The 16446-nt window shown below is 44.0% G+C and overlaps 1 protein-coding gene across 2 annotated transcripts in view; it reads left to right on the top strand.

Moving 5' to 3' along the window:
* focad (focadhesin) overlaps window positions 1-16446 on the top strand; it is a 212373-nt gene that overhangs the window by 138982 nt on the left and 56945 nt on the right. For both annotated transcript variants that reach the window (XM_067983305.1, XM_067983307.1), the window contains exons 29-31: window positions 4483-4630; window positions 8847-8966; window positions 14606-14728. In XM_067983305.1, the coding sequence (XP_067839406.1) occupies window positions 4483-4630; window positions 8847-8966; window positions 14606-14728 (391 nt within the window). The remainder of the gene's footprint in view (window positions 1-4482; window positions 4631-8846; window positions 8967-14605; window positions 14729-16446) is intronic.

Genomic DNA, 16446 nt, shown 5'->3' with positions numbered 1-16446 from the left:
AACAAGGTTGGTGAGCTGCAGGCGCAATTAGCCACATGGGAATATGATGTGGCGATAACGAAGACCTGGCTCAAAAAAGGGCAGGACTGGGTACTAAATATTCCTGGATACAAGGGGCTCAATTTTAAAACCGAGCCAGGAAGGGGGCGGGGGGGGGGGGGGGGGCGGTCAGTTTGAGGTGGGGAAACCCATTAGTACAGGTTTCCTGGACATCCTTATGATTTTGATATAAGGACGTCTTTTATTTTTTTTGTCGGTTTCCTGTCTGACTGACCGGCTGATTGACAGGCTGGTCTCAGTCGGACGGGAGACCAGCCAGGGAGAGGACGTGTTCAAGTCAGTCTGCAGGTAAATCTTTGTATGGATGGATGGGGGGTTGAAGCAGCATAGGTGGGCACGGGGGCATGGGTGGGCATAGGTTGGCACGGTGGTTGTGAGTCATGGGGGATGGGATCAGGGGTCAGTCATGGGGGAGGGGGTGCAGGGGTCTGTGATCGTTGAGGGAGAGGATCGGGGGTCGGAGAATCGGAGTTGGGGGGAGGATCGGGGTCGAAGGATTGGATCCGGGGGCGGGGGTGGAGGGGGCTGCGATCATTGGGGGGTTGGTGCAGGTAGGCTTGTTGGGCCTGGGGGATGCACTCCTGCCCCTCTGGGCCCACAAGCTGTGCCTTTCTAGGCACCTACCTGTTAGTCTTGGGCCTTCTCGCCTCCTTTCACGAGGCGTAAAACAGAAGGCCCGGGATTCCAAGCCCCCTGGGGTTGAAATCGGGAAGTCCAGAAAAATGGAGGCCTGAAGCCTCCTTGAAAGGTTTTAAGGCCCGACCCGCCTCCTGGATGCGGGTTGGTCGCCCGCCCTTCCCGGCGTGGTGAAAACCGGAAATGGGCGGGTTGGGGGCATGTTGGGGACGGGTCTGAAATAGTGGCAATTCTCAATGTCTCCCCGCCCCCAACCCACCCGTTTTTCACTTTGAAAATTGAACCCCAGGAAAGATAGGGGACGGAAGAAAGGAAGTGGGGGATGGCAGTATTGATTAAGGAGAATATTGCGGTGCTGGAGAGAGAAGATGTCCTGGAGGGGCCAAGGACAGAATCTATTTGGTTAGAGTTAAGAAACAATAAAGGTGCCATTACACTACTAGGGGTATTCTGTAGGCCACAAATTAGTGGGAAGGATAAAGAGGAGCAAATTTGCATTGAAATTACAGAGATGTGCAAGAGCCATAGAGTAGTGCTAATGGGGGACTTCAACTATCCTAATATAGACTGGGATAGTAATAGTGTAAGGGGCAAAGATGGGGAGGAATTTTTGAAGTGTGTTGCGGAGAACTTTCTTGACCAGTATGTTTCCGGCCCAACGAGGAAGGAGGCATTGCTGGATCAGGTCCTGGGGAACGGGGTAGGCCAAGTGGAGCAAGTGTCAGTGGGGGAACATTTAGGGAACAGCGATCATAGTATCATAAAGTTTAGATTCGCTATGGAAAAGGACAAGGACCATTCTAAAGTAAAAATACTTACTTCGACGAGGGCCAATTTCAGTGGGATGCGAATGGATCTGGCCCGGGTAAATTGGAATCCAAGATTGGCGGGCAAAACTGTAATTGAACAATGGGCGGCCCTTAAAAAGGAGACAGTTCGGGTACAGTCTAGGTACATTCCCACAAGGGAGAAAGGTAGGGCAACTAAAGCCAGAGCTCCTTGGATGACAAAAGAGATAGAGAGTGAGATGAAGCAGAAAAAAGGGCATATGACAGATGTCAGGTTGATAACACAAGTGAGAACCAGGCAGAATATAAAAAGTTCAGAGGGGAAGTGAAAAAGGAAATAAAAGGAGCAAAGAGAGAGTATGAGAATAGACTGGCGGCCAACATAAAAGGGAATCCAAAAGTCTTCTGATAGGCATATAAATAGTAAATGGGTCGTAAGAGGAGGGGTGGGGCTGATTGGGGACCAAAAAGGAGATTTAAGCTTGGAGACAGAGGAAATGGCTGAGGTACTAAATGAGTACTTTGCATCTGTCTTTACCAAGGAAGAAGATGCTGCCAAAGTCACAGTAAAAGAGGACGTAGTTGAGATACTGGATGAGCTAAAAATTGACAACGCGGAGCTACTTGAAAGGCTAGCTGTACTTAAAGTAGATAAGTCACCCAGTCCAGACGTGATGCATCCTAGGTTGCTGAGGGAAGTAAGGGTGGAAATTGCGGATGTACTGCCCATAATCTTCCAATCATCCTTCGATACGAGGGAGTTGCCAGAGAACTGGAGAATTGCAATGGGGAAACTTCTAGAAATAATAATCTGGGACAAAATTAACAGTCACTTGGACAAGTGTGGATTAATTAAGGAAACCCAGCACGGATTTGTTAAATTGTTAAAAATTGTGTTTAACTAACTTAATTGAGTTTTTTGATGAGGCATCAGAAAAGGTCGATGAGGGCAATGCGGTTGATGTGGTATACATGGACTTCCAAACGGCGTTTGATAAAGTGCCGGATAATAGGCTTGTCGTCGAACTTCAAGCCCATGAAATAAATGGGGCAGTGGCAGCATGGATACAAAATTGGCTAAGTAACAGGAAACAGAAAGTAGCGGTGAACAGTTGTTTTTCGGACTGGAGCGAGGTATACAGTGGTGTTCCCAAGGGTTGGTACTCGGACCACTGTTTTTTTTTATATATATTAATGACTTGGACTTGGGTGTACAGGGTACAATTTCAAAATTTGCAGATGACACAAAATTTGGAAGTGTAGTGAACAGTGAGGAGGATAGTGATAGACTTCAAGAGGACATAGACAGACTGGTGGCATGGGCGGATACATGGCAGATGAAATTTAAAGCAGAAAAGTGGGAAGTGATACATTTTGGTTGGAAGAACGAGGAGAGATAATATGAACTAAAAGGTACGATTCTAAAAGGGGGTGCAGGAACAGAGAGATCAAAGAGTGTATGTGCACAAATCATTGAAGGTGGCAGGGCAGGTTGAGAAAGCGGTTAAGAAAGCATACGGGACCCTGGGTTTTATAAATCGAGGCATAGAGTACAAAAGCAAGGAGGTTATGATGAACCTTCATAAAAAAAACTGGTTCGGCCACAACTGCAGTTCTGCGATGTCCAATTCTGGGCACTGCACTTTAGGAAGAATGTGAAGGCCTTAGAGAGGGTGCAGAAGAGATTTACTAGAATGATTCCAGGGATGAGGGACTTCAGTTATGTGGATAGACTGGAGACGCTGGGGTTGTTCTCCTTAGAGCAGAGAAGGTTGAGAGGAGATTTGATCGAGGTGTTCAAAATCATGAAGGGTCTGGACAGAGTAGATAGAGAGAAACTGTTCCCATTGGCGGAAGGGTCAAGAATCAGAGGACATAGATTTAAGATGATTGGCAAAAGTACCAAACGTGACATGAGGAAAAACTTTTTTACACAGTGAGTGGTTATGATCTGGAATGCACTGCCTGAAAGGTTGGTGGAGGCAGATTCAATCGTGGCTTTCAAAAGGGAATTAGATGAATACTTGAAAGGAAAAAAATTGCAGGGCCAAGGGGAAAGGGCTGGGGAGTGGGACTAGCTGGATTGCTCTTGCAGAGAGCCAGCACGAACTCGATGGGCCGAATGGCCTCCTTCCATGCAGTAACCATGGTCAAGCTAATAGTAGCCCAGGGATACGAGATCAACCTTCCATTTGCCTCATGCCTCCTGGTAATTATACCAACTTTAAAAGGGGGAAAATCAGGTAGTGGGTCAGTAGCGCAGCTGAAACAACCCCCTCTCCCACCCTCTCCTTTTATTGATTGTCCTTCTTCTCAGAGGCCCAGGGACAACTCGTTACCAGCAGCACTCCTTTACGGGGGAAATGAGAACCCTGGCAGTGCTGCAGATTAAGCTCTGCGTGCCTATTAGGAGTTTCCAAAGTCTTTGCTAACATGCTAGCTTAGAGATCTTTACAGATCTATTGCTGCCATGTCATCACCTCAGCATGTAGTTTGAATGGCTTGAAACATGTGCAGCTTTGCATTTCAGAACCTGGACTTCATTTTGTTTTATTTTCCAAAATGTTAACCTTTACACCTGTTGGTCCCTTTTTACTGGGCTCAAAACACTTAGTGCTGATGAGCAACACCTTGTTTACAGGGATTCATAAACCTGAACGCAAAATAATTACTCCTCCCCGTCCCCCTCCCCCTAGTCCAATGAGACTCGGGAGTGCACTTTCTGTACGGCTTCTGCTCCACTGATCTGCTCCAGTCCCTACATCCATCTTCTTTTTGCTGTGAAAAATTTATGTCAAGTTACTTAACGATCATCTCTACTGAGAGTAGGATACCCAGTGACTACTTGGTAATATAATATGCCACATGAAAGGGTTAACTAAATATAGCATAGCAAATATGGAACAACCAATGTCAGCCATGCAGAGGGTGGAGAATAAACAGTCTCCCTTGCCCCTAGGCTCCAGTTCTAATGATGTGTGTTTTTTTATTTTTGCAGTACAGGATGCATCCTGGGAGTGGGCTTGGTTCTGTCCCTAATGAGTCATAGCAGCCAAACAGAGTCCCGTGTGCATGTCTCTGTCACCCTTGGTAAACTCTGTAGCAGCTTGGATGAAAGTATGACTCAGAGCAGGGTACTGCAAGAGGTAGGATGGTTCAGAAGTATTGTGTTCCTGTACAGAAGAAAGAATTGTTTGAACCTTACAGTATCATTTAAATTTTTGAACTGAAGCAGATAAATCTCTAATAAACTCGCTTACAATGACCCACACAGTTGAATATCCCGCTGACTGGGCTTGCGCACGTGGAATGAGCGAGGTACCGGAGGGCAGCCGGTGCCCGTGGGAGCCCCCGTACACCCAGCATGTGAACTCAGGAGTGGGGGAGAGAGAGAATAAGGAGAATTAAGGTCACTGTCATGTTAGAACTGGGGGTGGAAATGATAGTGCAAATCTGTAAAAGATCACCCAAGGTTAAAGGTGAGACTGACCTCTGTCAAGTCAGTCAGACTGGCCGACAGCTGCTGATAGTCTCGATATCCCTGGGCCACTGGATTTTTTTTTTAGTGATGACACAAATCCTAATGTTTACATCAGTTTTAAAAAAAATAAGTGTCTCAAAAAATCAGGGACCACGTCAACCACAGACTATTAACCTGGTGTGGAAAGAAATTTTAAAATTCTCATCCTTGTGTTCAAATCCCTCCATGGCCTCGCCCCTCCCTATCTCTGTAACCTCCTCCAGCCCTACAACCCTCCGAGATCTCTGTGCTCCTCCAATTCTTGCCTCTTGTGCATCCCAGATTTCCATCGCTCCACCATTGGCGTCCGTGCCTTCAGCTGCCTCAGCCCTAAGCTCTGGAATTCCCTTCCTAAACCTGTCTACCTCTCCCACCTCCTTTAAGACACTCCTTAAAACCTACCTCTTCTGCCAAGATTTTGGTCGCCTCCCCTAATATTGCCTCATGTGGCTCAGTGTCAAATCTTTGCCTGATTTATGCTCCTGTGAAGCGCCTTGGGGCGTTTTACTACGTCAAAGGTGCTGTTTAAACGCAAATTGTTGCTTTGAAATTCAAAATCCTATGGGTTTTGATGAGGTAAATGGGGGGTGGGGTAGGAAACTATTTTCCACTGATTGGTGAGTTGGTAACTAGAGGACGTCAAATTAAGGGCATCACTAGAAAAACAAAGGGAGAGGTAGGGAGAAAGTATTTAAGCAGAGGGTTGTTAGGACATGGAATGGCTGAGCAGAGGGATAGCAGAATACGTAACAGTTTTCAAAAGGGAAGCAGACAAATATTTGACAAAGAAGCCTGTTAAAGGCCATGGGGCAAAGAGTAGAGCAATAGGATTAGGTGGAGAGCGCTTCCAGAGAGCCAGCACAGAAGTGATGGACCGAATGGCCTCCTTCTGTGCTGTAAAGTTCTAAAAACTGTAAGGCCCCAAAATCCTGGCCCAGGCCAAGGGTAGAGCACGGTTCCGCCAGGACTCTGCTCCATTTCTGGCCAGAAGCCATCTTCTGGTGGTTGGGGAGAATGCGATTCCTGCGCCTCCCACCACCCCCCCTCCCCCCCCCAACTTCCACACACACATCAAGGGGCCGTATCTGGGAAGTTTCCGGGCTACCCTGTATGACCTTATAAGGCTGCAGCAGAACTCTCGCTAGCTGAGAACTGGTGTGAGTTCAGTTGAGAACTAGCATACATTCTGCTGAGGCCCTAGCACAGGCTCCAAACCTTTTACAGGCAAAGGTAATTGATGCTGGATGAGTGCCTGCCTTTGGAGCAGAAGAATTTTTTAATGTTTCTTCAACTCAAGAGGGCCTTGAGGGAACTTATGACAGAACAGCAGTGGGCCACTCTCCCTTCATGGCTGCATTTTGGTGGGCACTGCTGAAGTGCCCTTGCAGATGCTGACTTGTTGCTGGTGGAGCAGGATACCTGGAATTTCAGGGACTAAATCTTTAAGCACTTTAAAGCAACAGGTTAAGACTTTAACAGGAAAACAGGACTTCTTTATTGTTTTTGAAACAACCCCCTTTCCCCTCTTTCCAAAGCAGAAATAGCGCAGTGTTCCATTCTGTACCCTCTTTTCTTACTCATTTACACGCTATCTCCAGGCGACATCATCCACAGACATGGAATCAGCTTTTACTTGACCCCTCCACTGTCTTTGTGCTGTTGAACTACTTAATTTGTGTAGGGCACACCAGCAATTCACCAACCTTACTTCAACAGCACCTCCCAACTCCTCAAAACAGATTATCTACTCATTATCACATTGCTGTGTGTGGGACTTTGCTGAGTACAAATTGGCTGCCGCGTTTCTTACATTACAGCAGTGACTACACTTCAAAAGTACTTCATTGGCTGTGAAGTGCGTTGGGACGTCCTGAGGGCGTGAAAGGCACTATATAAATGCAAGCCTTTTTTTCCCAGCCCTTTGACTTCTACCACATAGAAGGACAAGAGCAGCAAGGTCAAAGGAATGACATTATCTCTTAGTTCCCCTCCAAGTCACACACCATCCTGATTTGGACATATCCCACCGTTCCTTCGTTGTAGCCGAGTCCACGTTCTGGATTCGCTGCCTACACCATGTGGGAACACCATTAGTACAAGGACTGTAGTGGTTCAAGGAGAAGGCCCACCAACATGTTCTCGGGGCAACTAGGGATAGGCAATAAATGCCAGCCTTGCCAGCGTCACCTAACATCCCGAGAGTAAATGAAAATAAAAATGTTTTTCTAAAAGATTTGAGAACATTGCAAAGTAAATTTTAAAAGTTGTTTGAGAGAAAGTTTCAGAATAAACTATTATGTAGTGCGTACCTTTTAAACTTTAGAAAGAGAGACTGCATCTGAGTAAAAGGTGGACAGAAACACAACGAATTCGGGGTCACGAAAATTTGTGGTACCAGCTATAGAGCAGTTAAATTATACGGGGCTGGATTTCGGGAACTCCTTGCCCCATGTAGCCAGAAAAGCCACCACGGGAAGAGTTTGTCCCGATCCCATGCAATCTTCCCTCGGCCCCTGTGTGAGGGGTTAATCTCTATTTATATTGTTTTGTTAGATTCCAACCTTTCTTCGGAGGTCCAGGCCGCCTCCCTGGCCTAAACCCCCCCCCCCACAACTTCAATAGGGCCCACTTGCACTCATCTGGGGGCCGATATGCCTCATCTCTGCGTACTGTCCTCCAGTCCAAAGCTGAATCCCAGCTGAGTGGGGAAAGCAGGAACCTCCGGCATAAGATAACCCTGCCGGCCGAAGCCATCCACTTGGCATTATTTGCCTTATAAGGGGCAGGCAGAGGTTTGAAAACCCCAAAAACAGCAGTGAGCCAGTGTAACCAGGTCCCTGACGTTTCCCAATGGGTTCGAAGAGAACCCTTGCCGATTTTCAGGGCCAGGAAGATTAAGATCACCTCCCTTTGAGCTGTTAATAATTAGAATTTCAAAACCATTGTTATAGAAACAGTTAATTACAAAGCTGTGTCAGTTACTTAACTCGCTACAATGGGTAAGGGAAAACGAGCTTTCACATTAAAACTATTATTAGCCCCCAGCCAATACCAGGACCTCACCCCAGCTCTGCTAAAACCTAATGTCCATACCCTCCTGAAGTACAGGAACTAAATGGGCAGGCGTTTATTTAAACCATAATAATGGGCAGGCATTTATTTAAACCATATCGATGAATTTCATTTGTACTGCTTTTCATTGATGAACTGTATTTTCCCTTATCTCATCTCTGTCAAAGAGATGCACCAGCTGTCATCAGACTCAGTTACACAGGTAGACAGACATAAGAGCATAAGAAAAATCATGGAGAGAAAATGCCAGTGGACCCATCAAACCTTACCCTTTTTTATATTAATACTCTCATTATGGTATCCAATTGTATCATGATGCTTTTCCCACCATTACCTTCAGTGGTAGGTTATTCTAAATGTTTATCACTATTTCAATAAATCAGTTTTTCCCCAATATATTCTAAATTTACTTTCCACCAATTTCCATATGTATTCCCTGACTACTTTCTTGGCATACGTTGATGCAGTGTTTTGGAGTTATCTCATCTGTGTATACCATTCAATGCTTTATAGGGGAGACTCTCCCTCATCTGCTCCCAGGTGTACTAGATTGTCTGGGTGCAGTGATTGGAATATTGAGAGGATCGGAGCACAACCCTATAAAGGGACCTCCTGATTTCCCTCAGTTAACAAGCTAAAGAAGTATACTAGTCTACAGTCCCAGAAGACTATGTACTTATAGCTCTGAATTTTACTTGTAACACTGAACTGTTTATTTGAAGTAAGACATTTAAAAATAAAGAGATGGTCATAAACTTCATCTTTTTCAGGTGTTGGCTTATTCAGTGGCATGTGTGAGTGTTTCTGCGTTCAATGCTGGTATCATACAAGCTAATGAGACTGAAGAGATCATGAACAAGCTGCGGATCTTGACAGAACAGAGCCAACAGGTCAGTGATCTGTCATCTGTGTTCACGTGCCCAAAATTAAGATCTGTAACTCTGTGGAACAGTACTCAAAGAGTCAAAACTGGGGTGTTCTCTGTCTCCTGCCGTAACTCCAGTAGGAGACCAGGAGAACCCCCGTGGAATTTCAGGGCCCAATGTCTTCAGGAGAGGAGGGGAGAAAAGCAGACAAAATTGGCAACAACAAAAATTGTCCTGGATAAACAGAGAGGGTCTGAGTGAGTATGTGAAATTTATTTATTTTATCATGTTATATTTTTTTACTCCTCTCTTGTAGTTGCCCACCTCATTAGCTGAGACTGCAGACAGCAGACCTCTTCCTGGATTTTCTGTTTGGCATCACCTAGCAACAGCATTGCTGAGATCGGAAACTCAGCAGAGTGAGAGACAGAGCTTTATGCCTTAGCCCTTCTGTGGGACTGCACCTTGATGTTTAATTGGGCTCACAGTGTTCAATCCCTGTTCAAGTGAAATTTTAAATGTGCCCTCAAGAGAGCATCCTCGACTGTACCACAGCATGCTTGTCCTTTTCCTGCAACAGCCATCGTTGTAACCTGTTTGAGGTCCTTGTCAACTGGTGTTGATTCGTGGGTCGTTTCATGTCTTGTATCCACATCCAAAAGCAACTGGATTGAGACTGCCAAAAATTGGGTCACATATAGGACTCTTTCAGCTAACACAAGAGGCTTTCAGCCCATTAGTTTGTGCTGGATTTGAACTCAGTCACACTGGTGAAAGAATGGTGTACTCAATCACTATGCCACCAATTTGCTGAGGTTTGATATCCTTCACCAGAAATATTAATATTAAAAGAATTTTTTCACAGAATGGGCTTGTTGCACGTTTGGGTCTGCTGTAGATCAGTTCTTGGATTCAGTGACTTTAGTTGATCCCATAAGCTGTATGAACCTCTTACTTTTTATGGGAGTCAACTCTTACTGCCCTACGTCTCTAAATGGTAAAAAGTTAATAACAGTGGATGTCCAAAAGGGACTTGGGAGTTCAGGTATATAGATCATTGAAGTGTCATGAACAGGTGCAGAAAATAATCAATAAGGCTAATGGAATGCTGGCCTTTATATCTAGAGGACGAGAGTACAAGGGGGCAGAAGTTATGCTGCAGCTATACAAAGCCCTGGTTAGACCGCACCTGGAGTACTGTGAGCAGTTCTGGGCACCGCACCTTCGGAAGGACATATTGGCCTTGGAGGGAGTGCAATGTAGGTTTACTAGAATGATACCCGGACTTCAAGGGTTAAGTTACGAGGAGAGATTACACAAATTGGGGTTGTATTCTCTGGAGTTTCGAAGGTTAAGGGGTGATCTGATCGAAGTTTATAAGATATTAAGGGGAACAGTTAGGGTGGATAGAGAGAAACTATTTCCGCTGGTTGGGGATTCTAGGAGTAGGGGGCACAGTCTAAAAATTAGAGCCAGACCTTTCAGGAGTGAGATTAGAAAAAATTTCTACACACAAAGGGTGGTAGAAGTTTGGAACTCTCTTCCACAAACGGCAATTGATACTAGCTCAATTGCTAAATTTAAATCTGAGATATTAGCTTTTTGGCAACCAAAGGTATTAAGGGATATGGGCCAAAGGCAGGTATATGGAGTTAGATCACAGATCAGCCATGGTCTTATCAAATGGGCTCGAGGGGCTGAATGGCCTACTCCTGTTCCTATGTTCCTATGTCTGCACTTATGATGGTATAATCTGAGAGTTGTAACAATAATATGCCGTTGTGATCCAAACCAAATAGTTGTGTCTTTTCAATGTACTTCTTCAGTTTCTCCAAAAGTAGACCGAGCAAAGACTTGAGACAAAGGCAAGGCTTTATACGATTTGTTAAACTGCTTTATTTCACAGCAAGTAAACATACAGAACAACAGTTATGATTCACTTAGTTCAATTAGTACAGCTTATCTTTGTGTAATGATACAAAATAAAGAATATGCTAGGCTCTCCCACATCAGTGGGTTATCTTACTTGACTTAAACAAGATACCGTCTGGCTATTCCTCCAACATTTCTGACTTTCTGAGCCTGCTTAAAACTTTTTAAGACCTGACTGCTAGCTTGTGGGGCTTTATTCACCTCTCTTCTGCCCCCACAGGTATTAGGGACTTTGTTCCTTACCTCTTCACCTGTTCCCCTGGCCAGAAGAGCTGCTAATCAAACCTACTACAGTGCCCCCTCCTTTTTAAATTAGCTTCGCAAAGCTCAATGGGAAGGGATATTCCATCACCCTAAGGTGTGAATGTTTGTTGGCAGCCCCTGGCATGACATAACTCTCCTATTGTTCCCGATTGTTCAAGGTTACTGTATCATTGTTTAACTTTAATACGTATTCTGCAAATGCTTGCAGCCTGTGGCCTTTTTTAAACCTGTGCAAATTTGCTTGTTTTAAAACCCAACACTTAAAACATTTCTTTTTTTCCAAATTCTTTCTGTGGGAAAAATGGTCAAAAATGTGTATACGGTGTGTATTTCAATTTAAATAATTTTTCATAGAACTCAATTAGCTAGTACTTGTTACGACATAAAGCTGATGCATTGTAAATTTAATGTGCTAAAGAGTCTTTGATATTAATTTAATTCAGCTTGGCTCAGGGGCCCTCTGAATCAGAAGCCCCACTCTCGGACTTGAGCACGCAATCTAGGCTCACACTTCAGTGCAGTACTGAGAGAGTACCTCTTGTTCAAGGTGCAATCTTTTGGATGAAGCATTAAACAGAGAACCTGTCTGCTTATTCAGATAGACATAAAAGATCCCATGACACTATTAGAAGAAGAGCAGATGTCCTGCCCGACATTTCTGCCTCAACTAATGACACCAAAAATAAAGGGGTAGAGTCTCCATTTTGGGCGCAATCGGCAATTGGGTGCAAATCACGCCTGAAAATTGCACTGGCTGAGTTTCATTCCGAGTTTCCGCTAAATGGCATTGACATAATTGCAAACATAAAATCTTACATGAATCAGCGCAATCTGGCAGCTTAACAGAGTGTAATCGTTTATTTTTTTGCAATAAAAATATTCATTGATGTATTTAAGATGAATTTAAGAGTGGTATCCTGGTGCAGTTTTAGTAATACAGTTGTAAATGGGTTTATTACAAACAGTAAGCATTTTTAATAAGAGTGTCTAGTCTTCCACACCTGTGAATAACCTGATTTTCAATCACTGAAACTGACTTTCAAAAACTATACTGAGCCATTTACTACATTCATTGTTGTCACTAGTCAGTTTCTGAGTAAATTAATATTTTTTAATATTTAAAACCGTTTAAAACCTGCTTACTAGTGCCTGTGCACCTAAGAAAACGAGCTTAATTTGAAGACCCTCCTCGAACGGCAGCAGACAGGCGGAATCGGCAGAAATTTGCCATCCTCGTTATTTTGATCGGGGGACGTGGCCAGTTTTGTGGGCGGGACTGGCTTCAGCACGTTGATTTTTGAACCAGCGCAAAAGATCCCGGAAACTCGAATTACGCTGGACGTAATTTACGCCCAGTGTACATCGAAATTCCTTGATCTTTTACACTGATCCGGACGAATTGTGCTGAAAAAGCCAGCACAATCTGGTGGAAACTCTACACCAACAGATTCATCTCATGTGCTGAGGCATTGCTATGTTCAATTAGCTGACACAATATAAATAAAATAATTCATGATTCTGAAGCACTTTGAGACATCCTGCGAATCTAATGGGACACTACAAAAATGCAAGGTTTTTTTTCTTTAGAAGGTACATACTGAATTTTCTGATGCCAAAAGAACTCAACCTTGTTTTTTCTCCTCCAATTTTCTCCTATTCTGAAGGAGCAGACTCACGCTGAAGTTTGCTTCACAGGTGCTGACTGCCCTTTGGTGCTCACCTAAGTGGCCATTTTTCATTAACAAGCCTGGGCATTGTGTTTTTGCAATGTGTTTTGCAAGATTCACATTAAAGCTGAACCCAATCTTGTTCTCACTGGGCAGTAACACACACATATTATCCAGCAGAAGTCACTGGAAAATAATCAGAAGCAGAAACACTAGCTGATTTATTTTTCTCTGTACTCCAGCTCAATGGTGCTGTTGTTAATTATAAAAACCCCAGTGCTGTCCTTGCTGTGATCAACTAGCTCAACACAGAAGAATGGGACCTTCCTGGCCTGTACAGCTTAGCCATACAACAGAGTATCATGGGAGCTCTCAAGAACTCCACCATTTATCAGATGGTTTTGTTGGCTTGGTAACATGATTTCAGAAATTTGCCTTAAGCGTTTGGACTAAGGACAAAAGGGGCTAAGATAAAACTAAAGTTTCAGATTAGCTTTGTTTGTCTTCTAGTCTTGTTACTGATATTCATGGCTTCAGCCATTTATATTGTAAAACCAAAAAAGGTAATTTTGAGTTCATGGTAGCTTTCTTCCCAGTGAATTTCTCTGCGTTCTTGCAGGCAGAAGACAAAATTACAGATTGTCATGGCAATGAATATATGAACTGTGATTTGTTAATACTGAGATGTCGATGTTTAAACTTGAAAGGATGCGAGCCAGGTAGTGTAAACCATGAAACATGTAGGTTGATAAAGTAGTAGTAATCATTATTATCCACTTGGGTGGCCAGATGACCTTGTGAGTACTCTTGCAGCTTTCAGTCCTGATGCTTTGCTTTATGTCAGGCAAGAAAATAAGAAAAAGCTTTCTAAAGCGATGAATTGGGATGTGTGGAACTAATTATGTCAGGCTAGTGCGAATCTAAGCCTTACCCATATTATTAAAAAAAACTTGAGGTTGTGACCTCTAATTGCAGAATTGCACAAGATTTCAATTTCACATGATTTTCCGTATTGCTTGATGGGAAAAGATCAGCTGGTCCATCAAGCCTGCCCCACTCGATGATGGCTGGACCATCATGACTAAACACTACTTCCCTCCCATCCACCCCCACAGCCACGTAATCCCCTGAAAGAGGCAAAAAAAAAGAGAAAAAAAATCCAAGGCCAATAAGGGAAAAAGTGCTCAGGAAAATTCCTCTCCGACCCCCCTCAGGCAATCAAAATCAGTCCAGGAGATCACATGGATCGCATCATTGAAGTAACTCCACCAGTATATTAGAATCTTGCAGAAATATGAATGCTTTTATTCAGGTGGCAGCATCAATACAAGTAATCTGAAGTCATCGACTAGGGCCCTGTGCTGGAAGGCCTGTAGTTTCCATATTAGGATATCTTGACACGTTTGGTCCACTACGTGAAGAGGTCTGTGTGGGAAGCCTGTATTGATTGGCCACAACATAGTCTGCAATGGACACAGGGCAATCATTGACATCGTTATGTGGAAATTTGGAACAATTGTGTTGATGCATGTTGATTATATAGACCTTCAGTTAATCAAACGTATTGTCAAGCCAGAGAGCCGGTCACTACCAGCCTTGTGGAAGTGTGGGAATCCAACTCAGAATAGAAAATAGTGATTCTGTCAGCTTGTGATTCTACAGACTTATTTGTGAATTCATCTTCTCATTCCTTTATTAAATGGGCCAAGTCATCAAACAGACACACACATATGGATAGAACTTGTGAACTGTGCTGCTTTGAATATTAAAGCTGTAAATTCTGTTTGATTTTATTCTCAGACTCCAGGTTTTGCTATGGCACTGGGGAACATGGTTCATGGGTTGGCAGTCTGTGGACATGGCAAGGCTGAAGATCTTAATAACCGACTACTTTCTGCTTGGCTGAAGATTCTTCTAGCTGAGGTAGGATGTTGCTGATAAAAATGATCTGCAATTCAGTTAACTAATGCTGGTTTTTATCTCTTTATGAAGCACTAGTAGATCTCCAGTGCATTACAGACAAAAATTGCGGGGAGAAATGGGACATTTAACATTTTAGTATCTTTGCATGTGAGAATATAGAGAGCCATACTTTAGGCACACTGGTTATGTATAAATAAATCTGTAAAACCCTTGTGAACCTCAACTATATAAATAAATAAATATTTGTTTGTTAGCAACTCTGAACATAATTTGAACCCGGTCGATTCTTTGCATGTTGGTGCACGAATCTGAATGGTCTGCCATCTGATTAACCATAATGCTGGGGGCAAGTGAATGAAGCTGTCATGTTGCACCCTAACTGGGACCCACCCCTAGTGACACCATGGGCATAATTTTAGCCCGGAGCCAGGTAGTGGCCGGGGGTTCGAATTGCGGATGGGAAACCCGGAAGTATGGGTTTCCTGGACGACCTTATGATTTTGATGTAAGGATGTCTTTTTTTTTGACTGTTTCCTGCCTGACAGGCTGGCCTGATTGACAGGCTGGTCTCAGTCTGACAGGAGAAGAGCAAGGAAGAGATAAGTGTTCAGGTGAGTCTTAGTTTGAATGTTGGGGGGGGTGATGGCATGGGGGCATCAGGGGTCACTGGGGGAGAGTTAGTCATCGGGGGTGGGGGGGTCAGTCATAAGAACATAAGAAATAGGAGCAGGAGTAGACCGTATGGCCCCTCGAGCCTGCTCCTCCATTTAATCAGATCATGGCTGATCGTCAACCTCAACTCTACTTTCCTGCCCGATCCCCATATCCCTTGATTTCCCCTAGAGTTCAAAAATGAATCTATCTCGGCCTTGAATATGCTCAATGACTCAGCATCCACAGCCAGCTGTGGGAGAGAATTCCAAACATTCACAATCCTCTGAGTGAAGAAATTCCTCCTCATCTCAGTTTTAAATGGCCGGCCCCTTATCCTGCGACTATGCCCTCTAGTTCTAGACTCTCCAACCAGTGGAAACAGCCTCTCAGCATCTACCCTGTCAAGCCCCCTCAGAATCTTCTGTGTTTCAATGAGATCACCTCTCATTCTTCTAAATTCCAGAGAGTATAGGCCCATTCTACTCAACCTCTCCTCATAGGACAACCCTCTCATCCCAGGAATCAATCTCGTGAACCTTTGTTGCACCACCTCTAAGGCAAGTATATCCTTCCTTAGATAAGGAGACCAAAACTGTACGCAGTACTCCAGGTGAGGTCTCACCAAAGCCCTGTACAATTATAGTAAGACTTCCTTACTCTTATACTGCAACCCCCTTGCAATAAAGGCCAGCATGCCATTTGCCTTCCTAATTGCTTGCTGTACTTGCATGCTAACTTTTTGTGTGTCCTGTACCAGGACATCTAAGTCTTTCTGAACACCAACATTTAATAGTTTCTCACCATTTAAAAAAATATTCTGTATTTCTATTCTTCCAACCAAAGTGAGTAACCTCACATTTCCCCACATTATACTCCATCTGCCAGCTTCTGGCCTACTCACTTAACCTGTCTATATCCCTTTGCATCCTCCTCACAGCTTACTTTCCCAACTAGCTTTGTATCGTCAGCAAACTTGGATACATTACACTCGGTCCCTTCATCCAAGTCATTAATAGATTGTAAATAGCTGAGGCCCAAGCACCGATCCTTGCGGTATCCCACTA

This window comes from Heptranchias perlo, chromosome 4 (genome assembly GCF_035084215.1).
Source record: "Heptranchias perlo isolate sHepPer1 chromosome 4, sHepPer1.hap1, whole genome shotgun sequence".
NCBI classification, from domain to species: domain Eukaryota; kingdom Metazoa; phylum Chordata; class Chondrichthyes; order Hexanchiformes; family Hexanchidae; genus Heptranchias; species Heptranchias perlo.
The sequence above is the reverse complement of the archived record's forward strand: the minus strand, read 5'-3'. Positions and strand labels throughout refer to the sequence as shown.